Source organism: Procambarus clarkii, chromosome 9 (assembly GCF_040958095.1).
Source record: "Procambarus clarkii isolate CNS0578487 chromosome 9, FALCON_Pclarkii_2.0, whole genome shotgun sequence".
Taxonomy (NCBI): Eukaryota; Metazoa; Arthropoda; class Malacostraca; order Decapoda; family Cambaridae; genus Procambarus; species Procambarus clarkii.
The window spans coordinates 27065219-27088713 of record NC_091158.1 but is presented as its reverse complement, the minus strand read 5'-3'; the positions used below and the strand labels follow the sequence as shown (position 1 = coordinate 27088713).

The window sequence follows — 23495 nt, the reverse complement described above, 5'->3', positions numbered from 1 at the left end:
GAGACCAAAACCAAGGAGCAGACCTCCCATCAGGCAAGAAAACAAAAACAAAACAAAAAACCCGCAAGAGGTCAATGTACCCAGGCAGAACAGAGCTGGCTGCTATGAGAGGTGATAACTTGCTGAACAATACCCTAACCGGCCCCCAAAATTACCAACAAAACTGTTAAAGCTGTCCCCCCCGGTCGTCTACACTCACAGGGGCCTAGCAACGGACAACCAAGAGACAATTGGGTGAGACCAAAACCAAGGAACAGACACCCCACCAGGCAAGAAATCAAAAACAAAAGAAAACCCCACAAGAGGTCAATGTACCCAGGCAGAACAGAGCCGGCCGCTATGAGAGGTGATAACTAGCTGAACAGTACCCTGCGCCCCAATCAGTTACAAATTATACCCCCTACCCAGACGCAAACATGGGTGAAGGAAACACCCCAGCTGACTCCAAGAGTGGCCAATCATCGAGCAGCAAAAGACCTTGCAGAGGTAGCCCTCAAGGTGACTTGTAAAAGATGGCCCCAACCCCCAAGGGCAGTACTTACTGGGCACCTAGGGAAGGTGACTCTAGGTGCATGCAGCCCGAGTACTTGTGAATATACTCCTGGCCCGCACACCACCGAGGACAGCACTACATCACAAGTCGTTGTGATGTACACGTGTCGTTGCTGCTCCTTCTCAGGATGCTGCTTCCCGCTTGGCTGCCTTGTCCTGCCTTGGCGAGACCCCCGTTCGGGTCTCGAAAAACGCTCAGTTGAATGCCAGTGTTGGCACTATTTTGCTCCCGCCCCATGTTGCAACCGGTGTTCGGGACCTGCGCGACTGCCACGACGATATTCGACATATCCTCGCTGCCCAGGGCCATTCTATTCTCCAGGTGGACACGTTTACTCGTCCCCCTCGTGGTAGTCGCCGTCAACCCCTCCGGGTTGTGAAGATTACCTTTGATGGTAGGACCCTTCCACCCTCTGTCATTCTTGCTGGTGCCAGGTGCTCTGTCCAGGAGTACATTCCTTCTCCTCGGCTCTGCAACAAGTGCTGGAGGTTTGGGCATGGTGCCCTCCGCTGCTCCGGGACTGTCTCTCTCTGTCCTTTGTGTGGTGGCGAAGGTCACTCTAAGTCGGAGTGCGCTTCTCCCCAGGCTCGTTGCCTTAACTGCGGTGAGGCCCATCCTACCTTCTCCCGTGCGTGTGTCCATTACAAGCTTGAGGCAGCCGTCCTCAACCTGAAGCACCGGGAGCGTTTATCTTTTCCTGAGGCGAGGCGCCAGGTTCGCCGGCTCCCGCCTTATGCTAATATCTCTTATGCTCGCGTGTTACGCTCTTCCTCTCCTCGTCCTTCCCGCCTTCCTCAGACTCACAACCGTTTCCGGGCCTTGGACCCTGATGCGCCCACTGCCCCCTCCTCTGTTCCTTCGGGTTCTCTCCCGAAGGATCCTCCTCCTGGTCCTCTGTCTGGGGTTCCCCTTCCTTCTACCCGGTCTGTCGTGTCTTCTGTGTCTTCTTCCTCGTCCCCCTCCGGTCCTCCTTCCGATCCTCTTCCTCCATCTATCAGCTCTCCCCACCGCCTGTCGGTGCGGGCAGATGTCCATCGCTCTCCTACCGGCCGTCGTGTGTGCTCTCGTTCGGCTTCTCCGGTTGAGACACTGGAATCCGTTACCCGGTACGTAGTTGCTGGGACACCGGTCTCTTTAAGTCAGAAGCGTAAGCCTGGCTCCTCTCCTTCCTCTTCCCCGGCGGGTAAGAAGGCTTCGCTTTCTTCCTCAGCTCCTCCTTCTGGCTCTGTTGCTCCTTCCCCTCCCGTTTCAGTGCTTGCGCCCCCTGTTCCTGCTATGGAGGTTTCTTTGGACCCTGCTTCCCTTTCGGTTGCTGCTCTTGCTGGGGTGCGCTCCCCTCTTTCTACTCCCCCTCCTCCTGCTGCTGTCCTTGACGGATCCTCTCCGTTGTCTCCTCCTCTTCCTCCTCCTCCTCCTCCTCCTCCGGACCCTGCCCGCCCGCCTCTGATCTGTTCTCCCGTTTCCTTCCCTCCGTCTTTGCTCAGTTTACCCATGCCCCCTAACCCTGGCTTTGCTGACCCTGATCCCGACCCTGATATTCTTTAACGTGCTCTGTTGCTCTTTCGCCTTTGTTTCTTCCTTGTTCTCTGTTTTTGTCCTTTCTCTTCTCGTCGTTGTCCATTCTTCAATGGAACGTTCGAGGTTATTACGCCAATTTCCTCGAACTCCAACTTCTGGTTTCGCGGTTTTCGCCCCTTTGTGTCTGTCTCGAGGAGCCAATGCTTGGTGCTCGTCCTGGTCGTTTTCGTGGCTATTCCTTTCTCTCCCCCCCCCCAGCCATTGCTGGGGCTTCTAATTCTTCTGCTCTCTTGATTCGGGCTGATGTTCCCTTTGTTCCTTTACTTTTTCCTTCGCCTCTCCATTGTTCTGCTGCTCGTATCTTTGTGGGGAAATGGTACACAGTTTGTTCCATTTATCTCCCCCCGAGTGTCCCGCTCTCTCTTCCTGATTTGAAACACCTCCTAGACTCCTTGCCGGAGCCTGTGCTCCTGCTGGGTGACTTCAATTCTCGTCATTCTCTTTGGGGTGACGTTCTGACGAATACCCGGGGTCGCCTCCTAGAGCCGTTTCTCCTCTCTTCTTCCCTGTCTCTTCTGAATTCTGGTGAGCCCACTCATTTGGATTCTCGAACTCGCACCCTTTCTTGTCTTGACCTTTCTCTCTGCTCTTCTTCTCTTTACTTAGATTTCACGTGGCAGGTTCTTGATGACCTCCATGGAAGTGATCATTTCCCCATCCTTGTTTCCTTTTTCTCTTTTCGCCCTTCCCTCTCTTTCCCTAGGTGGCAGTTTGCTAAGGCGGACTGGACCCTATTTTCCCTCAGTGCTACTCTCTCTGACCTCTCCCTTCTGCCCCTCTCTCGCGCTCTCCTCCTTTTTCATGACACTGTCTTCAACGCTGCCCTCCGCTCTATTCCTCGCTCTTCCTCTCGGGGTCCACGGAAGTGCGTTCCCTGGTGGAATGCGGACTGTGCTCGGGATGTCCGCTGTAAGCGTGCAGCCTGGAAGAGGCACCGCCGTAGGCAGACGACCGATTCTTTTCTTTTCTTTCGGAAAGCAAGTGCGGTGGCCCGTAGGGCCATCCGTACGGCTAAACGTGAATGTTGGGCATCTTATGTCTCGACAATTACATCCGAAACCCCTCTGGCCCAGCTCTGGAAGCGTATCCGCAAGATAGCGGGTAAGTTCGTTCCCGATGTTTCATGATCATGGAGGTGTTTCATCACCTCCATGATACTCTTGTGGCGGACCCGTTGCAGGTCGCTTCCGAACTGGGTTCCCACTTTTCTTCTGTTAGCTCTGGTCTTCATCTTCCCCAGTCTTTCCTTCTTCGTAAACCTGTCCTTGAGTCTCGTCCTTTAGATTTCTGCACTCATCTTCAGCTTCCCTATAATGATCCCTTCTCTCTCTCTGAACTTCGTTCTGCCCTGGCCCTCTGCGGTTCTACGGCGGCGGGCTCTGATGGTATTCATTATGAGATGCTTCGCCATCTCCCTCCGAGCACGTCTCAGTATTTACTGAGTCTGTATAATCGGATCTGGGAGTCGTCGTCAGTCCCTGAGGACTGGCTCGATGCCGTTGTCCTCCCTGTTCGCAAACCGGGGTCTCTGGGTACTTCCCCTAAGGACTTTCGCCCTATTGCTCTCACAAGTTGTGTCTGCAAACTCTTTGAACGTATGGTTAACGTTCGTCTGATGTGGTTCCTGGAACACCATCACCTCCTCTCCCCTTCTCAATTTGGTTTCCGCAAGTGCCGCAGCACGACAGATGTCCTGGTGAACTTGGAGGTCTATATTCGTACTGCTTTTGCTGCGAAGACCTCCGTTGTTGCCGTCCTTTTTGACCTAGAAAAGGCTTACGACACCACTTGGCGTTATCATATCCTATCTCAACTTCATTCTTTTGGCCTTCGTGGTCATCTCCCTCTCTTTCTCCGCAGCTTCCTCTCTCGTCGTTCCTTTCGGGTGCGCCTTGGTACCGCTCTGTCTCCCTCTTTTCAGCAATACGAAGGTGTGCCCCAGGGTAGTGTTCTGAGCACTACTCTTTTTCTGGTTGCCCTCAATGGTCTTCTTTCCTCTCTTCCTTCTGGTGTCTTCTCCGCTCTCTATGTCGATGATCTTACCCTTTGTTGTCAGGGTGATGATTCGCCTCTCCTTCAACGCCGGCTTCAACTTGCAATTGATGCCGTGTCGTCTTGGGCCACAGGTCATGGCTTCAAGTTCTCTACTTCTAAGACTTGTGCCATGACTTTTACGCGGAAACGGGTTGTTCTTCGTCCCTCTTTGTCACTTTATGGTCATCCCCTTGAATACAAAGATTCCGCGAAGCTTTTGGGGTTATTCCTTGACACTCGTTTGTCTTGGTCTCCCCATATCTCTTACCTCCATGTTGAGTGCTCTAAGGCCCTTACCCTCCTTCGGGTCTTGTCCCATACTTCTTGGGGGGCAGATAGGCGCACTCTCCTTGCTTTACATTCCTCTCTCGTCCTGTCTAAGCTCGATTATGGTTGCCCTGCTTACTCGTCTGCTTCTCCTTCTACTCTTCGCCGTCTTGATGCTTTGCACCATACTGGGTTGCGCCTCAGTTCTGGTGCCTTTCGTTCGACTCCCGTCCTTAGCTTGTATGTTGACACTGGCTTCCTGTCTCTCCAGGACCGCCGTGATCGCTACTGTCTTCGCTATCTTGCGCGGTCCTTGCAACATCCTTCCTCTCGCCTCTGTCGTGCTTTAACTTTTACCCCTCCTGCGGTTCCTGTTCCTCTTCACCACCTCCCTCTTTCTGTCCGGTTATCTCGCCTACAGGATTCTCTTTCCGTTCGTATTTCTGGTGTTTCTCCTCGTGTTGTTCCTTCTTTGCCCCCGTGGAGGGTCCCTCTTCCGCGGTTTTGTACATCCTTGACTCGTATCACTAAAGCTTTTACCCCTCCTACGGTTCTAAAACGCCTTTTCCTTGAGCACTTTTCTTCTCACTCCCGCTCCGTTTCTGTCTTCACCGATGGGTCTAAGTCAGCGGACGGTGTTGGCTACTCTGTTGTTTTTCCTGATCGCACTTATATGTGTCGCTTGCCTCCGGAGACTAGCATCTTTACAGCGGAACTTTATGCTATTCTCTATGCTCTTCGTCTCCTGCTTTCTCGTTGTCAGTCTTCCTTTGTGGTTGTTGTTGACTCTCGTAGTGCCCTCATGGCTCTCGGGTGCTTTAATCCAGTTCATCCAGTAGTTGTCGAGATCCAGCATTGGCTGTTTATCGTTCACAGTAAATTTAAGTCGGTTGAGTTTTGTTGGGTTCCCAGCCATATTGGCGTGTCTTTAAATGAGCGTGCGGATGCTGCCGCTAAGGAAGCTGTCCGCTCTTGTCCCATCTCTCGTAAAGGCATTCCGTATTCCGACTTTTACCCGGTTATCCATTTCTCAGTCCTTACCCGTTGGCAGGCTTCTTGGTTGTCTCTTACTGGTAACAAGCTACGTACTCTTAAATGTTGTGTTTCCTCGTTGCCGTCCTCCTTCCACCGTAACCGGCGGTGGGAAACAGCTCTGGCGAGGTTGCGTATTGGCCATACTCGCTTAACCCATGGTCACTTGATGGAGCGCCGCCCTGCTCCTTATTGTCCTAGTTGCGTTGTCCCTCTTACGGTCGTGCATGTCCTTCTTGAATGTCCTGACTTCCAGGACGAGCGTGTGTCTTGCTTTCCGACCGCCCCTCGCGGTCACCTGTCCCTCGATAGAATTCTTGGTGACTCGGATACTTTTGATATCGTTCGCCTTATGCGTTTTTGTTCTCGTATTGGCATCCTCGGTGATATTTAGCGCCCTCTGATTATTTTGCGTATTTGATGGTGCTACATAGCCTTCCCGGTTTGGTGCCTTCTTTTGATAATTACTTACTTACTTACTGAAAGCCAAACTAGTGGACAGAACTCTCCAAATGAAAAGAACAAACGAGCATGACATCACCACGTTACCTTGCCACTGTCTGCGCTGCTCCCCCCCTCCTTGGGAGGGGGAAGGGGGAGCTCCAGACCCCTCACGCAAGCGATCCACACCCCATTTCTTTGGCTGATGTGATTGGCAACAGTCGTGTGACTAGCTCCAGTTTTCCTGTCCTCCTGCTCTGTGCCTTGTGGTGTGGTACTGTTTCTCTGGTGGGATGTGAGCCAGGAGTAATTTCACAAGTACTCAGGCTGCATGCACCCAGGGTCACCTTCCCTAGGTGCCCTGTAAGTACTGCCATTGAGGCTTGGAGCCACCTTCCACATGTCACCTTGGGATCTACCTCTGCTTGATCATTTGCTGCTCAGTGACTGACTGGCCTTTATGTGCTGGGGTGTTTCATGCACCCTTGTTTGCCTTTAGTTTGCACTGGTAGGGGCGCAGGGTACTACACAGCTATTTTTCTCCTCTCATAGTGGCCAGCTCTGTTCCGCCTGGGTACTTTGTCCTCTTGCGGGGGTTTTCTTTTGTTATAGTTTTTCCTGCCTGGTGAGAGGGGGGGTGGGTTCTGCCCCTGGTTTTGGTTCCCCCCTATTGTTCTTGATGGTCCCCTGCTAGGCCCCCCATGAGTGGACATGTCCCGGGGGTTCAGCTTTTAGCAGTTTTCTTGGTAGACTTTGGCGCCAGTTATCAGTACTCTGCCTGGGCTTCCCTTAGTGTGTTTCCTGTGTAAGGGTCCTGGGAAACCCCACAGAGGCACTTGGGTCCAATGGATGAGTTCCCCTGAGTTCCCTCTCGCTTGTGTGAGTTTGAAGGTTGCTCTGTCCCCCTTGTCCCAGGGTGACATTCACCGCTTCTGCCTCAGTCATGCTGCCTGTTGGATCGGTGATATCCTCGACCCAGAGTCCTGCGAGTTTTGTTGCTTGTTTGTGACTCAGTACACCCAGTCCACTGATGACTCTGTTCGGGTGCAGTCAGCTCAGGCGTTGCATGCTAGGTTTAGGTTGCTTCAATGCGCTAGGTTGGGTGCTGACCACAAAGCCCCAAGACTGCCCTGCTTTGGTTATAGGGACCCGGACTTGGAAGTGTTGGTTGCTTCGATCATGGTTTCGTCCGCACCCTCTCGTCCTTCCACTGCTGTGGTTCGTTCTGGTCTTCCCCCGCCTCCCTGCTTCCAGCTCCGTGGCATCTGAGGGTTTCTGAATCAGGGCAGGATTCAGTTAGGTTGGAGACTTGGGCAGTCTTGGGGGGGTTGCCCGATCTGGGGTGGCAACGGAAGCATTCAAGCCTGTTCCTCCAGCCTGTGCGTATGGGTCTGACCAGTGGGCCACCTTAGTGTTTTTCCGGCTGCCCCAACTTTTTCTTGTGAGCCGGGGCTTTTGGTGGACAGCCCCCACATCCTTCCATGGGGGTTCAAGGGGCAGGTGGAGGGGCTGGCTTGGGGTTCTTGGGCCCTGTTGGGCCCAGTTTGGGTTTTTGTGCCCTCTGGGTGGGGTTTACTGTTACGAAGGGGTTTTTTTTCCCCCGCCTCGTTCGAGTTGGATTGGTGTCAGCCCCTCCCCGGGTTCGGTTTCGTGTCCCTTCATGTCCGTTGGTCCCATTCCTTCTGGGGTGTTTTCGGCTTCCCGCATCCCTCCTCATGCAGTGCCAGACACTTTTGCAGTTTACCTTTTGCTCAACCCAGATTTTGCCTCCATAATGGATCCTACTTCATTCAAGTTTGGAACTTCTTTTCATCACTGGGTTCGTTATGAGATTCCAGAGTCGTCTTGGCTTGTGGACTGTCCTGTTTTCTCGTTGGTGGCCTGGCATACATTCTGTCAGTCCCGCGCACTGGAATGGCAGGAGACTGGGATCGTGGTCCAGGTTTTTCTTGGTGGCGAATTTGAGTACCTCAATGCGCACTTGTTCGCCCCTGTCCTTCCTCGGGATGTTGGTGTGGTGCAGCTTCAGGTGCAGGTTTCTTCCCTGTTGGCTGTGTTGATTGCTGAGGACTAGCTTTGACCCGTTGGCTTTGGTCTTGCGGTTCTTTTCCCTTCTTGAGCTGTTCTCTTTCCCTCCTTGAGCTGTTCTCGGCTTGGCTTACGGAGGATGTGGAGGCACTTGGGGGCGTTCCCGGGTCCGGTGCCTTGGTCTCCATGGTGCGTTCCTCATCTGCCCTGCTGAAGCTGTTTGCGCTGATCTTGCGAATGCAGTGTTTCTGTTTTCTGCTTCTCGTCTCACGTGTTGGCAGGTGGTGCTTGCTATCTCTGTGAAATCTGCCTGGGCCCTGGCTCTTAGGTTTTTGTCACCTTTTTGTCCTTTGCTGTTTGCAGAGTCTGCAGTTGGGCAGTATCTGTAGGCAGCTTCTGCTGATTGTTTTCCAATGTCGGATTTGTTGGTTTTCTGGGGGGGGGGGCTCGCGGGGGTTCCTCTCAGAGGGGTCGTGCCAGGGCTCGGGGGTTCCTTTGGTTGGGGTAGGCAGATGGTGCCAGGTTTGGAGGCGGCACCGCCTTTGGGCCCTCCTTCGTCTGGTCGGCGTTGTGTTTGCTCTTCTATTCAGTCGGGTTCTCGACAAAGGTGTTGGCCCTCTTGCGATTCATCCCGTTGCTGGGGCAATGGGAAGGGGAAGGCTCGTGCTGTTTGCTTACACCTGGTCTCACAATTTGTGGGCTTTTTGGGTCATTTCCGTTGGTGTGTGGTGGCATTGTGTGGCCCCTCCCCCTTCGGGAGGTTCAGGGCTGGCAGGGCAGGCCTCTTCTCCTGCGCTTTATAGGGTCTTCTTGGGATGAGTGTGCTTGGGCATGGTCGAAATGATGACGTTCCTCAGGTGGGTTTTCCGTCTGTTCCCAGTCCCGAAATGGGAATGTGCAGACCTGAGGTTCATTCTGGACTTGTCTCGTCTAAACCCCTGAGTCTCTTGCCCCTCCTTTTGGATGACTACTCTGTCTCAGGTCTGACTTCTTTTGGAGCCAGACGCTTAAATGGTGTCCCTGGATTTCCGGGATGCTTATTGGCACGTCCCGATTCATTCGGGGTTCAGTGACTGGCTCGGTTTTGTTGTGGGGCATCAGGGTTACTGTTTTTGTTGCTTTCCATTTGGTTTGAATCTGGCACCTGGCATAGGGTTGTCTTGTCCTTTCTATCATGGTTGTTCAGGACCATCATCATATGCCGAACACTGTAGCCTTGTATCGTGCGGTGCTGGCGGAGCCACTGCACCTTGCGTTCTGCGTTAATGTTATTTCTGCTCCATTTCGCAAGTTGTCTCGTGCAGTGTTTCACCTCCAGCCTGCTCATGCACTGCCTGAGCCCTACTTGTCTTTGGACAGGGTGCTCTATTATCTCGCTTCCCCTCGATTTGTAGTGGCCCCTTCGGTTCAGGATTGTTTCTCCAAGGCTCCAAGGCTCTTTTTCTGTTGGTGTTGGTCTCTGGGGGGTCGGGTTGGGGGAGCTTCATGCTTTTCTCCGGCACAGGGGTTTCGGCTCTTTTGGTCCTGGTGATAGGTTTGTTCAGTTGCAGTCGTCTCCTTCTTTTCTGGCGACAACAACATTGGGTTGTTGATGCTTTGTTGGTTAGGCCAGAGGTGCATCATGTGTTGTGTCCAGTTGAGGCTCTCTACCAGTTTTTGCGCACCACGGCCTCCATGACCGGGAACGTGCTTTGGGTTTACCTGGTTTCCCTTCTTCCCTGTTCCAGGGTTCGGGTCTTCCAAGTCGTCCGCAGGGTTATTCGGTCCAGCCAGCCTCTGGTCTATCCTCGTGTCCATGACGTTCATAAGTTTGCTGCATTGGCTGTCATCTTCGGTACTATGTCTTGGGCTGACATTCGGGCACGGGGTTTTTATAGGTCGAACAGCATCCTGGCCGCTCGCTACCTTGTCAATGTTCCTGGGCCTTGTCTGGCCTGTGTCGCATTGGGTCAGCGGTTGCAGCCAGTTGTCTTGACTTTGAGTTGAGGAGCAAGTGCTGACCGTCTCCCGGGTAAGTCCCTCTTAGTTTTTGTCTTTTGGTAAGTAGCTCTGGAGAGCCGAGGGGGCTCCCCCTCAGAAAGTTAGTGTTTAATGTAATTTAACGCCATTTTCTGGGTGAAACCCACAGGCTTCCTGGCAACCCTCCCTCCCTCCCTCCCTCCGGTCAGCATTTTTTTTGTGTGTGTTGACATCCAGCTTTTGACATTCAGAACTGGGGCGTGGATTGCCAGCACAAGGGTCTGGGGCTCCTCCTTCCCCCTCCCGGCTTTCAGTACCTTTAAGTGGCAATATTTTCACCAGAATAGGGGTTTGTTTTGGGGCGCCTACCTTTCTGGGTACCTGACCCAGTCAATGGCAGACATAGAATGTTCCCAACCACACAGGGATTTCTATAGGCCATTGCTCCTCGTGCCTCTTCTGAGGGGGCTAGGTTCTGGCTCGTGGTGTCTGGTAGGCCTAGAACTCCATTTACATTGACTGATGCCAAAGTCTAATACAGTATGTATATCCATATCAGCCTGGACCTAGATTCAGGAAGCTCTGTGTATTTCTTCGTAAGTGGGTTTGCTACAAAGGTTCCTAAGTGTGCCCTAAGAAGATGCTTAGGTGCAATTCAGTAACGTCTACTTAGGAAGAAATTTGTTGGTTCACCTGCGTGCCGATAGAGGTCACTACTGTGTTTCGTTTGGCCAATCAGAGAGCAGCAACATTCTTCATATTGAAGATTTAATAATAATAATAGTTTCTTTTCATCGGTTGGTGCTAATCTTGCCAGTAAAATCCCACAGACTCAGACACATATTAACACATATCTCTCAGGCAGCTATCCAAACTCTCTTCTCCTTTCACCAATCAGCCCGGCAGATGTTGTGTCCATCATACACTCTCTAAAAACCAAGGCAGGGAACACCAGTGAAATTCCGTCCATTGTGTACAAGAGAGCCTCCCATGCCCTTGCCCCACCCATAGCACTACTGTTCAACAAATCTATAGAGTGTCACACCTTCCCTGATATCCTCAAAAAAGCAAGAGTAACGCCAGTCCATAAAGGAGGCAATCCGGCGGACATAAACAATTATAGACCAATATCAAATCTACCCATTCTATCAAAAATATTTGAAAAAATTATTTACAAACAGCTCTATTCCTACCTCGTAAAATTCGACATACTCAGCCCCTGCCAGTTTGGCTTCCGGTCCCAAAAGAGTACCAATGATGCAATCATTAGTCTCCTTGACATTATCTACTCAGCCCTTGACAAAAATGAGTTTCCGATTGGACTCTTCATTGACCTAAGAAAAGCCTTTGATACTGTTAATCACAACTACCTCTTACTTAAACTCCAGCATTATGGAATCCGAGGCCTTGCCCTTGACTACATCCGATCCTATCTTAGTGACAGACACCAATATGTAACCATCAATGATACAACTTCTTCCACTCTACCAATTACAGTTGGAGTGCCACAGGGCAGCATCTTAGGACCTCTTCTATTTCTTATATATATAAACGATCTGCCTAATGTCTCTAATATTCTCAAACCTATATTGTTTGCTGACGATACTACCCTTATCTACTCAAACCTCAACCCACATACACTAAATAATGTTGTGAATAATGAATTAAAAAAAGTCCACTTATGGATGTCAACGAACAAACTAACATTAAACATCGAAAAGACTTACTACATCTTATTTGGAAGCAAATCATCAAATGCAATTCAGCTACAGATAGACAACATTAACATCAGTAATAAAAATGATGGCAAGTTTCTTGGCCTATTCCTAGACAAGAGACTCAACTTCAGCACCCACATTCAACACATAACTAAGAAAGTCTCTAAGACAGTTGGTATACTCTCCAAAATCAGATATTATGTTCCTAACTCTGCTCTCCTCTCACTATATAATGCACTAATCTACCCATATCTTAATTATGGTATCTGTGCATGGGGGTCTACCACTGCAAACCACCTTAAGCCCATCATCACACAGCAAAAATCTGCTATCAGAATAATAACTAACTCTGCTTTCAGACAACACTCAGCTCCCTTGTTTAAATCTCTAAACTTGCTAAATATTAACTCCCTCCACACATTCTCTTGTGTCAACTACATTTACAAAACCCTGTTCTTAAATGCAAACCATGCTCTGAAACTCTCCCTGGACAGATGTAATAGGACCCATTATCACCACACCAGAAATAAATATCTCTTTGATATCCCCAGGGTCAAACTTAATCTGTGTAAACACTCTATGCAAATTAAGGGACCTAGTCTATGGAACTCACTCCCTAGTGAATTGAAAAACTGTAAAACTTTTGCCTTATTTAAAAGCAAAACCAAAAAGTACCTAACTTCATCTATTTAGTTTCCTACACTGAGCTTTAAATTTGCTCTGTACCTAGTGGTACCCAATCTCCTAATTTTTATGTAATATCAAACAACCTTATCATTGTGTTCATTGCTGTCTTCTTTTATGTGCTAGCTATATGCTGTATTGTGACTACCAATTTTTGTCAACTACCATTCAAGCTGTCATTGCAATCAATCTTATATTGTTTCTGCTGTATTGTGCCTACCAATTTGTTGTCAACTACCATTTTAAGCTGCCATTGCAATCAATCATAGCTACCTATGTGCTTTAATATACTGTACCTATAATTTTCTCTCATTTTTTTTTTTTTCATTCCATGTAATCTGTTATCATTTTTTTGTCTATAAATTTTGCAAGTATTTACCTCCTTAAAATTTTCTTAGATTAAGGACCTGCCCGAAACGCTGCGCGTGCTAGTGGCTTTACAAGACTGTAATTACCATAATTGTATCCTCACATTCCTTATGTACATTCTTGTATATGCATAATAAATAAATAAATAAATAAAATTTAGCGCTGGCTTATCGGAGCTCTACTGCCTCCTATTTACGTCAAATTTTCCTATAAAATTAGTATATTTTGAAGTAAAACAATGTTTTTTCAACTTCTACAGCCAGCACCGACATTGTAGTAAACAAATATGATACAATTGTTGTTTACCTACGTAATTCTAAGAGATACTGTGTAGCTGTCCTTGTTGCTCGGAAGATGCGCTGACAATTATTGTATATATTTACTGAATTTACCCAAGGGCCACTAACTATCTAGTGGCCTCAAAGAGGACAGAAAGCCGGCGGCTTGTTAAAGGGCCCGCCAATTGTCTTAATGATATTTTTTAGCTGGAATTTGGCATTTATGGCTACAGCGGGTAGGCGGTTCCATGGGTTTATAGCCCTCTTGGTGAAAAAAACATCTGTTTTCAGTCCTACTTGAGAGAACATACTCTCCAACACTATATCTGTGATTGCCCTGTTATCAGTGACTTCATACCAAATGGTATGAGGTATTTTGAGCTCTGTAATTACTTCATACACTCAGGAATATTGGAAGATATTCTTGTGCTGCACCCAGATTTTGCCAGTGGAGGCTAATAGATCAGCATTAAGTATTTTGTTCTCTCCTAATTCCATGTATGACTGGCCATCCTGTGAGGTGAGGATGTTGGATGACCTTGTAGCTGGTTTTTTATCTACACTGTGTGGTCCTTTATACAGAAAAGGGAAGCAGCACATTGCTGTATATACCTAAACATGTTTAAAAATACATTGTTTGAGAGGAGTCTTGTAGAAACTGGTAAGAGTAATTATAATATAATGTTTCCATGATTCAGTGCTTACCTCTTGTGAAAATCGCGAAGAGTTGTTTAGTCAGAGTTGATTTGTTTTTTGTATTGAGGCTGGTATTTTCTAAATTGATTCCATGTACAGTATGTCTAACCATCCTGTGAGATGGGAGTATTAGATAAACTTATAGCTAGTTTTTTATCTACACTGTGTAATATTCCATATAGAATAGGGTAGCAGCACATTGCTGTGTATACCTAATCTTCTTAATAAAAAAAATCAGTAATAAAGATTTTAAATTATAGTTTGTATTATTACAAATACAGTACTGTATTATCCTTATTAAATCATGTTGACCATGGATCATTAAGATCTCATGTTGATATGTAATAGTCATATTTCTTTTGAACTGTTACTCCATGCTAATCATTCATTAAATTGTGCATTATGTCTCAATTTTTCACTTCCTTGGATATACTGTACAGTACAAAATGATAGGATAAAAATAAACCAGTAATATTTCTTTCATTATATTTTTCATTTAAATAACTGCATCAATATTTTTACAGCTGACAGGATTTGTTTTACCATACAGGTGCATTATTTGTTAAAAAAAAATTTGGTTTATTGTTACACACAATGGTGCTACATAGCCTTCCCAGCTTGGTGCCTTCTTTTAATACTTACTGATTAAAAAATAAATAATAAATACATTTTATTCAGGAAAAGTACATACAGTTGATTTACAAACATAATGTTGGATTTATAGACACAACTAGTACATACAATACCTAAAGCCACTAATACTCATAGCATTTCGGGCAAGGTATGGGGGAAAAAACACAGACTAAAACTTAATAGTAATCGGGATTAGGTATAAATTGTGTTGAAAGAAGGAATAAAAAATACAAAAAGGGGGGTTAACATAGCATAAATCAGCAATTGCACATGTTGGTGAACAGCGTTGTTTAAAAAATAGCAAGACATGGGTTGACATTTAGGAGGTAAGTTAGGTTACATGGAGTTAAATAGGCAGTACTTGGTTTAACTCTTAAACTGGTTGAGAGAGGTACAGCCTCTGACATGATTCGGGAGGTCATTCCACATTCTGGGTCCCTTGATTTGTAGAGCACTTCTAGTTTGGTTACACACAGCCAAATTGTGTAACAGGAAGAGGTCTTGGACACAAATTTGTTCCATGCTAAATGTAGAGGAATCAGCTGAGTATTCCTCAAATAAAATAAGTTGCCTCAGCTTATAAGGTAAATAAAATAAGCATTTCTCAAATAAGTAGCTACCTCACCTCACTGCCTTACTGCTACATAGCCTTTCCAGCATGGTGCCTTCTTTTGATAATTACTTGTTCCACACCCAAATTGTATAACAGAAAGAGGTCTTGGATCCCTACTTCCCTCTCTCTTTTTTAATAATCTATATAGTCATAATTATAGCTTTAAGTATTCAATGAATAAAGTTTTTGACATTTTTACCCTTCTTCTTACCTAACATTATTTCTGCAGCAAATTTTTATTTTATGTCTCACCCAGATTTAATTTCAAAATAAAACCAAACTAAATAAATTAGAAATGGGTATGTATAGCTAAGGTACACCCTTACTACTAGGTGAACAGGGGCATTTGGTGATAGTAAATGATCCCATCAGGCAGGGCTCATCACCTTCTCTCATATTTCATGTTCACCAGTGTTTATTTACTTAATAACTACAGGTATAATATCTTGCTATTATAAAACTAATTCTACTATCATAAAAGACATATTTACTTTAAGTTTCAAGCAGAGAATGCATATATAACTAACACGAAGGACTCCTCTTCACTAGATTCTATTTTTATAATCTTTTGTTTATGTTCCAAAATCTTAAAATCGATCCCAGTGTTATGTAGTAGAGAAAAATTGAGTTATATCCAGTTTACGTAAAGCTACAAGTGGTCGAAACCACACTTAGATCCCTGAATGAACTTACGAAGGTTTTTCCACTTAGTGTAGCTACTTGAATACCGCCATAGCCACCACGAAGGCGCTAAGAAGGAAAACATTCGTAGCTAAGAAGAAAAACCTTCGTAAGTACCTTCCTGAATCCAGCCCCTGGATGGCTCCGGGTCTCACCCAGAAAATGGTGTTTCATTACATTCAATGCTGGGTTTTTTGTTTTTCTTGAACACTGGGGGGTTGTCAGCTATAAACAGGGGCACACTGCAAGTGTTAAATTTCTGTAAACGCTCTGTTTTATCATAAGTTATGGCCAAAATGCACCGTGTACTAGCAGCTGAATGCATCATGTTTATCTTACCTATGTATCTTCCTCTGTTCATGTATCATATATATGACTTATTGTATAAATATAATATTGTTATTATTGTACTGAGGATTGATGGCAATTCTTACCTTCCACAAGCACCCTAGCATCTGGTTGATATTCTGCTGTCATTCAACCTTTTAGTCTGGTGATAAAGAAATGATAAAGAATGATATAGTCTGGTGATAAAGAGCAGTCCCTGTGGTGCAGTGGTAGCAGTCCCCATGGCGCAGTTGAGCACTCCCCATGGCACAGTTGTAAAGCACTCGCCTGGGAGCCTTGTCAGCGCTTTGGCCTGGGTTCGTATCTTGGCTGGGTGCCAATCCTTAAATGTAGCCTTGTTCACCCAGCAGTGAATAGGTACCTGGTTGTTAAAAGAGTTTGTGGGTTGTATTCCAGGGAAAACTAGGATTAAGTATTTATTTTAGTATGACAGTATTTATGTCATGGGTGACTTTAATTTTAGCGGAATAAACTGGTTGAACAAAACAGGGAATAGTGAAGCAGAAGATTTTCTAGAATTAATTGACGATTGCTTTCTTACGCAACACATTAAGGAACCAACACGGGAAAATAATATTTTAGATTTAGTGTTAACTAACAGGGAAACGCAAATTAATGACATCGAAATAGGGAGTGAGCTAGGGAGCAGTGATCACAAAGAAATCAGATTTAGCATAGAATGGAATAGACCAGTAGGAGAAAATTCTGTTAAAGTGCCAGATTTTCGAAAAGCTGATTTTAATAGCCTAAGAAATTTTTTGGGTCAAATTGATTGGAAAGGCTTGGGTATGGGGTGTGGGCCGGTCTTGGAGCGAGACATGAACCCAGCGATAGGTGACTTAAATGGGGATTTCGATGTGGATTCAATATATAACTTATTTAAGAATATTCTAAACAAAGCACAGGAACGTAGTATACCATACAAATTGAATAGATCGTATACAAATGACCCAAAGTGGATAACAAAGAATTTGAAGAACCTTATAGGTAAAAAGAGAGCTTGGTACAAAAGGATTAAAAATGGGGAGGTCACTTTAGAACAGGAATTCGTACAACTGGTTAGAAATGTTAAAAAAGAGATAAGGAAAGCAAAAAGAAACTATGAAGTTCGCATAGCAGGGCAAGCAAAGACAAATCCTAAAGGGTTTTTTCAGTTATATCGTACTAAGACTAGGGAAAGGATAGGTCCATTAAAAACTGAGACAGGTCAAATAACAGATAGTGATGAAGAGATGAGTAGTATTTTTAATAAATATTTTGTATCTGTATTTACTAAAGAGGAACTTAACAATATGCCTTCAGCCGAACAAGTCTATGTGGGTGGGGACGAGGACAGGTTGACGAGTTTAGCAGTTACCAGGGAGGATGTTCTTAAACAAATAGTAAAACTCAAACCAAACAAATCCCCAGGGCCGGATGAAGTGTTTGCTAGGGTGCTTAAAGAATGCAAAGAGGAGCTTTGTGACCCACTGTCAACCATATTTAATAAATCAATAGAGTCAGGCAGAGTGCCAGAGTTTTGGAAAGTTGCTAATGTGATACCAGTTTTTAAGAAAGGAGATAGATCACTTGCGTCTAACTATCGACCAATTAGCCTAACGTCTATTGTGGGAAAGTTACTCGAATCTATAATAGCAAATAAAATTCGTCTTCATCTTGAAAAACATAAATTAATAATTGAGTCGCAACATGGTTTTATAAATGGCCGTTCATGTTAACAAATTTGTTATCTTTTTATTCTAGCATTGTTGAGGCAGTTGATAGTGGTAAGGATTGCGATGTTGTATACCTTGACTTTAGCAAAGCTTTTGATACAGTGCCACATGAAAGACTGATTAAAAAAATAGAGTCTCATGGTATTGGGGGTGCTATATTAAGCTGGATTAGGGCATGGCTATACCAAAGGAAACAGAGAGTTAGTATAAATGGAATCAAGTCAGAGTGGGAAAATGTTGTAAGTGGAGTGCCTCAAGGCTCTGTCCTGGGACCTCTGTTGTTTATAATATATATAAATGATTTAGATTCAGGTTTGAGTAGCAACATTTGCAAATTTGCCGATGATACGAAAATCGGTAGGGAAATTAATTCGGAGGAGGACTCACTATCACTTCAAGTTGATCTAGATAGGGTTTTGAAATGGTCAAAGGATTGGCAGATGCAGTTTAATGCTGATAAATGTAAAGTTCTGAGGTTAGGTAATGATGATAGAGTTACAAGATACGAGCTAGATGGTGTTGTGATTGCGAAGTCGGATTGCGAAAGGGATCTGGGAGTTATGATTAGTAAGAATTTAAAACAAAAGGATCAATGCATAAATGTTCGTAATAAGGCAAATCGGACACTTGGATTTATTAATCGCAGCGTTAGTAACAAGACACCTGGTGTGGTTCTCAAGCTATATCTTGCTCTAGTTAGGCCCCATTTAGATTATGCAGTTCAGTTTTGGTCGCCATATTATAGAATGGATATAAATTCACTTGAACGTGTCCAGCGTAGGATGACTAAGTTAATTCCCCAAATTAGAAATCTTTCATATGAAGAAAGATTAACAAAGCTTAAGTTGCATTCACTGGAAAGGCGAAGAGTTAGGGGTGACATGATAGAGGTTTACAAGTGGATGAATGGACATAACCGGGGGGATATTAATAGGGTATTAAAAGTATCAACACAGGACAGAACACGAAACAATGGATATAAATTGGATAAGTTTAGATTTAGGAAAGACTTGGGTAAATACTGGTTCAGTAACAGGGTTGTTGATTTGTGGAACCAATTGCCGCGTAACATTGTGGAGGTGGGGTCCCTCGATTGTTTCAAGCACGGGTTGGACAAGTATATGAGTGGGATTGGGTGGTTATAGAATAGGAGCTGCCTCGTATGGGCCAATAGGCCTTCTGCAGTTACCTTTGTTCTTATGTTCTTATGTTCTTAAGTACCTGCCCAAAATGCTATGTGTGCTAGTGGCTTTTCAAGAATGTAAAAACTCTTGTACATATATATAAATAAATAAATATTATCCAGATGTTCCTAGTAAAATTTTTACCTCTGTGAACTTGACGCTTGGAAAGGTCTGTGCAACATAACAGTAACTGAAAAGCATACTGGAAAAACACTTAGATGAATGATAGGGGGTATAAAGTGTTAATGATTCCTGTCTTTGGGATGTTCTTGTCTCTTATTGTCAGGCCTCTACATCATAGAATAAATTAAGCAATTTACATCTTATTCTATTGCATATTGAGGCATATGGCAGTTAAATGTACTGTACTGCCCTTATAATTTTTACATTTTAGATGTTACATCATAATCATTTCACTTCACTTCACTTCATGTTACTTCAATACCATTCAAGCGTTTTTCATTTGAGTTAACAATGTTATTCTATCAACAGCTTTGGCCAGAGTGCATTGTTCCTCATTGGAGGTCCAAGAAAGGCTACAAAACCATCAGCTATTTTCCTTCATAGTGGAGATATAATGGTGATGACTGGGCTGTCCCGCCAAGCATACCATGCTGTTCCAAGAGTACTTCTGGTTGCTGAAGAACCATGGAATGCATCACATAATGAAGTGGAAGTTACAGAAGATATTTATGAAAAAGAAAGATATACTGAGAATAAATTTTCAGCCTCCAATGATTTTTCAAACAAAGTGACACTTAATATTGATTGTGGAGAAAAGGAAGGCATCAAAGGTAGAATATTTAAAGATAATAATGACGATATTGAAGACATATTAAATTACGTGAAAAGTTGTCGAATTAATATGAATGTTAGGCAAGTACTTGCCCCTTCCATGAACAAACTACCCAAATAGCTAAAGATTAGAGTTGGATTTGCTTAACCCTTAACATGCTCGGGGTTTAATATCCTGTCATCCACACAGGCACATGTCATTTTGAAAAAAAAAAAAATTATTTTTTCTTTCTAACCTGTTAATTTGTGTTCACTGATCACGGGAAAAATAATAAAAAAATCGTAAGTGGCATATATTGCCCGCTATAGGGCGGGGAAGTCTGGCAAATTATAGGTGCTGACTCAGCGTGCGTCCCAGGCGGTCTGTTGCTCGCAAGCTGTCAGGCCAGAGTTGCCACAAAGAGATAATTACCGTACTATTTCAATGTCTCTGATTGATTTTTCATACTTTTTTGCTGTATTATTATTCAATAGTGTGTAGTTTGATATATTTATATAATAAAATGAGTGAATCGTTGGTGTACTCAAAAATATGGTGTGCATATTGTTGATTCAATTATGTTCATCAATCAGTGAACAAATACTTTGTCGGTTATTACACTATAAGCACAGGTTATATATAAGTATTTGCATGTTTTGTCCCCCTCCCCGCTCAGCTCGTTGTCGCCGTGTGGGGGCTTAGTGGGCGGCTGCCGGAGTGTGATGCTCCTTGGGACAGTCCTCTGTCCTTTTCTAGCCTTGTGCTCCTGCTGCCGTCCTCTCCAATTCTGCTGGGCATCTTTTCCTTTTCCTTCTGTTTCGTTTTTCTCCCCCCTCTTCTCCTATCTGCTTGCCGTTTCCTACCGACCTTTTGCTCGTTCTGGTTCTTCCCCTTGGACTTCTTCTATTTTGACGCCCGGGTGCTTGAGGAGGCATACTCATGCACCCGTAGAACTGCAGTACCCGACGTCGAGAGCGAGGGGAACCTTTTATTGTCAATCCCCACTTCGTCACTGAACCCGATCTCGACGGACTGTCGGTTTCTTAAGGTGGCGTTTGTGGGGCGTATACTCGCGACGCACCCCTAGGAGGCCCCGACAAGATCGGCGATAGCTTCTTGTTGGGTGTCCTGCCTCTAATTGTGGCTCCATGGTGGGTGTGGGGGCACATTCGTGAGTGAATTCTTTCTTTCGTCAAGATGATTACCCCTGCTTCGGCTTCTTCTGGTTTACCTTCTCAGGCTCGTGGGGTGGGCGACCAAGCCCCCGAGTCGGTCCGTATTGGAAGACCGGGCTCTGTAGCCTCCGCTGCATTGGGCCCCGACCTTGCTCCTCCTTTGGCCTCTCTGACTCCTTCCTCTGGCTCCCCTCCCTCCTCTGTGGTTGGGTCGAGCCCCAAGCCCCCAGTGGTGACTACCTCGTCCCCTGGCGCGGCTCCTTCTCTAGTTGTAACTACTGCGCCTTTTAACCCCTCTCTCTCTGGGGGTTCTCACCGCCGTCCTCGTCACGGCCGCCCTCGCTCGATTCCTTCCAGTTCTGCTACCTATCAAGCCTTGTTTGGTCCTGCTTCGTGGGCCAAATATTTTGACCTCCTCCCTCATGATTCTGCGCCTCCTGACGATTTCTCCCTCCATCGACATCTCATTGATTCCGTGGATGCCTCCATTACTTTCAACCCCACTCGTCTCGGTACACGTGTCGTTGCTGCTCCTTCTCAGGATGCTGCTTCCCGCTTGGCTGCCTTATCCTGCCTTGGCGAGACCCCCGTTCGGGTCTCGAAGAACGTTCAGTTGAATGCCAGTGTTGGCACTATTTTGCTCCCGCCCCATGTTGCGACCGGTGTTCGGGACCTGCGCGACTGCCACGACGATATTCGACATATCCTCGCTGCCCAGGGCCACTCTATTCTCCAGGTGGACGCGTTTACTCGTCCCCCTCGTGGTAGTCGCCGTCAACCCCTCCGGGTTGTGAAGATTACCTTTGATGGTAGGACCCTTCCACCCTCTGTCATTCTTGCTGGTGCCAGGTGCTCTGTCCAGGAGTACATTCCTTCTCCTCGGCTCTGCAACAAGTGCTGGAGGTTTGGGCATGGTGCCCTCCGCTGCTCCGGGACTGTCTCTCTCTGTCCTTTGTGTGGTGGCGAAGGTCACTCTAAGTCGGAGTGCGCTTCTCCCCAGGCTCGTTGCCTCAACTGCGGTGAGGCCCATCCTACCTTCTCCCGTGCGTGTGTCCATTACAAGCTTGAGGCAGCCGTCCTCAACTTGAAGCACCGGGAGCGTTTCTCTTTTCCTGAGGCGAGGCGCCAGGTTCGCCGGCTCCCGCCTTATGCTAATATCTCTTATGCTCGCGTGTTGCGCTCTTCCTCTCCTCGTCCTTCCCGCCTTCCTCAGACTCACAACCGTTTCCGGGCCTTGGACCCTGATGCGCCCACTGCCCCCTCCTCTGTCCCTTTGGGTTCTCTCCCGAAGGATCCTCCTCCTGGTCCTCTGTCTGGGGTTCCCCTTCCTTCTACCCGGTCTGTCGTGTCTTCTGTGTCTTCTTCCTCGTCCCCCTCCGATCCTCCTTCCCATCCTCTTCCTCCATCTATCGGCTCTCCCCGCCGCCTGTCGGTGCGGCCGGATGTCCATCGCTCTCCTACCGGCCGTCGTGTGTGCTCTCGTTCAGCTTCTCCTGTTGAGACACTGGAATCCGTTGCCCGGTACGTAGTTGCTGGGACACCGGTCTCTTTAAGTCAGAAGCGTAAGCCTGGCTCCTCTCCTTCCTCTTCCCCGGCGGGTAAGAAGGCTTCGCTTTCTTCCTCAGCTCCTCCTTCTGGCTCTGTTGCTCCTTCCCCTCCCGTTTCAGTGTTTGCGCCCCCTGTTCCTGCTATGGAGGTTTCTTTGGCCCCTGCTTCCCTTTCGGTTGCTGCTCTTGCTGGGGTGCGCTCCTCTCTTTCTACTCCCCCTCTTCCTGCTGCTGTCCTTGACTGCTCCTCTCCGTTGTCTCCTCCTCCTCCTCCTCCTCCTCCTCCTCCGGACCCTGCCCGCCCACCTCTGATCTGTTCTCCCGTTTCCTTCCCTCCGTCTTTGCTCAGTTTACCCATGCCCCCTAACCCTGACTTTGCTGACCCTGATCCCGACCCTGATATTCTTTAACGTGCTCTGTTGCTCTTTCGCCTTTGTTTCTTCCTTGTTCTCTGTTTTTGTCCTTTCTCTTCTCGTCGTTGTCCATTCTTCAATGGAACGTTCGAGGTTATTACGCCAATTTCCTCGAACTCCAACTTCTGGTTTCGCGGTTTTCGCCCCCCCTTTGTGTCTGTCTCCAGGAGCCAATGCTTGGTGCTCGTCCTGGTCGTTTTCGTGGCTATTCCTTTCTCTCTCCCCCCCCCCCAGCCATTGCTGGGGCTTCTAATTCTTCTGCTCTCTTGATTCGGGCTGATGTTCCCTTTGTTCCTTTACTTTTTCCTTCGCCTCTCCATTGTTCTGCTGCTCGTATCTTTGTGGGGAAATGGTACACAGTTTGTTCCATTTATCTCCCCCCGAGTGTCCCGCTCTCTCTTCCTGATTTGAAACACCTCCTAGACTCCTTGCCGGAGCCTGTGCTCCTGCTGGGTGACTTCAATTGTCGTCATTCTCTTTGGGGTGACGTTCTGACGAATACCCGGGGTCGCCTCCTTGAGCCGTTTCTCCTCTCTTCTTCCCTGTCTCTTCTGAATTCTGGTGAGCCCACTCATTTGGACTCTCGAACTCGCACCCTTTCTTGTCTTGATCTTTCTCTCTGCTCTTCTTCTCTTTACTTAGATTTCACGTGGCAGGTTCTTGATGACCTCCATGGAAGTGATCATTTCCCCATCCTTGTTTCCTTTTTCTCTTTTCGCCCTTCCCTCTCTTTCCCTAGGTGGCAGTTTGCTAAGGCGGACTGGACCCTATTTT

General features: G+C 46.5%; 1 protein-coding gene across 1 annotated transcript in view; it reads left to right on the top strand.

Annotated features, from left to right (window-relative positions):
• The window catches only part of AlkB (alpha-ketoglutarate-dependent dioxygenase AlkB), a 309007-nt gene extending 288868 nt beyond the window's left edge, over positions 1-20139 (top strand). The window contains exon 7 of the mRNA XM_045754930.2: positions 19304-20139. Coding sequence (XP_045610886.1) covers positions 19304-19727 — 424 coding nt within the window. The 3' untranslated portion in view covers positions 19728-20139. The remainder of the gene's footprint in view (positions 1-19303) is intronic.
• Positions 20140-23495: the final 3356 nt, after the last annotated feature.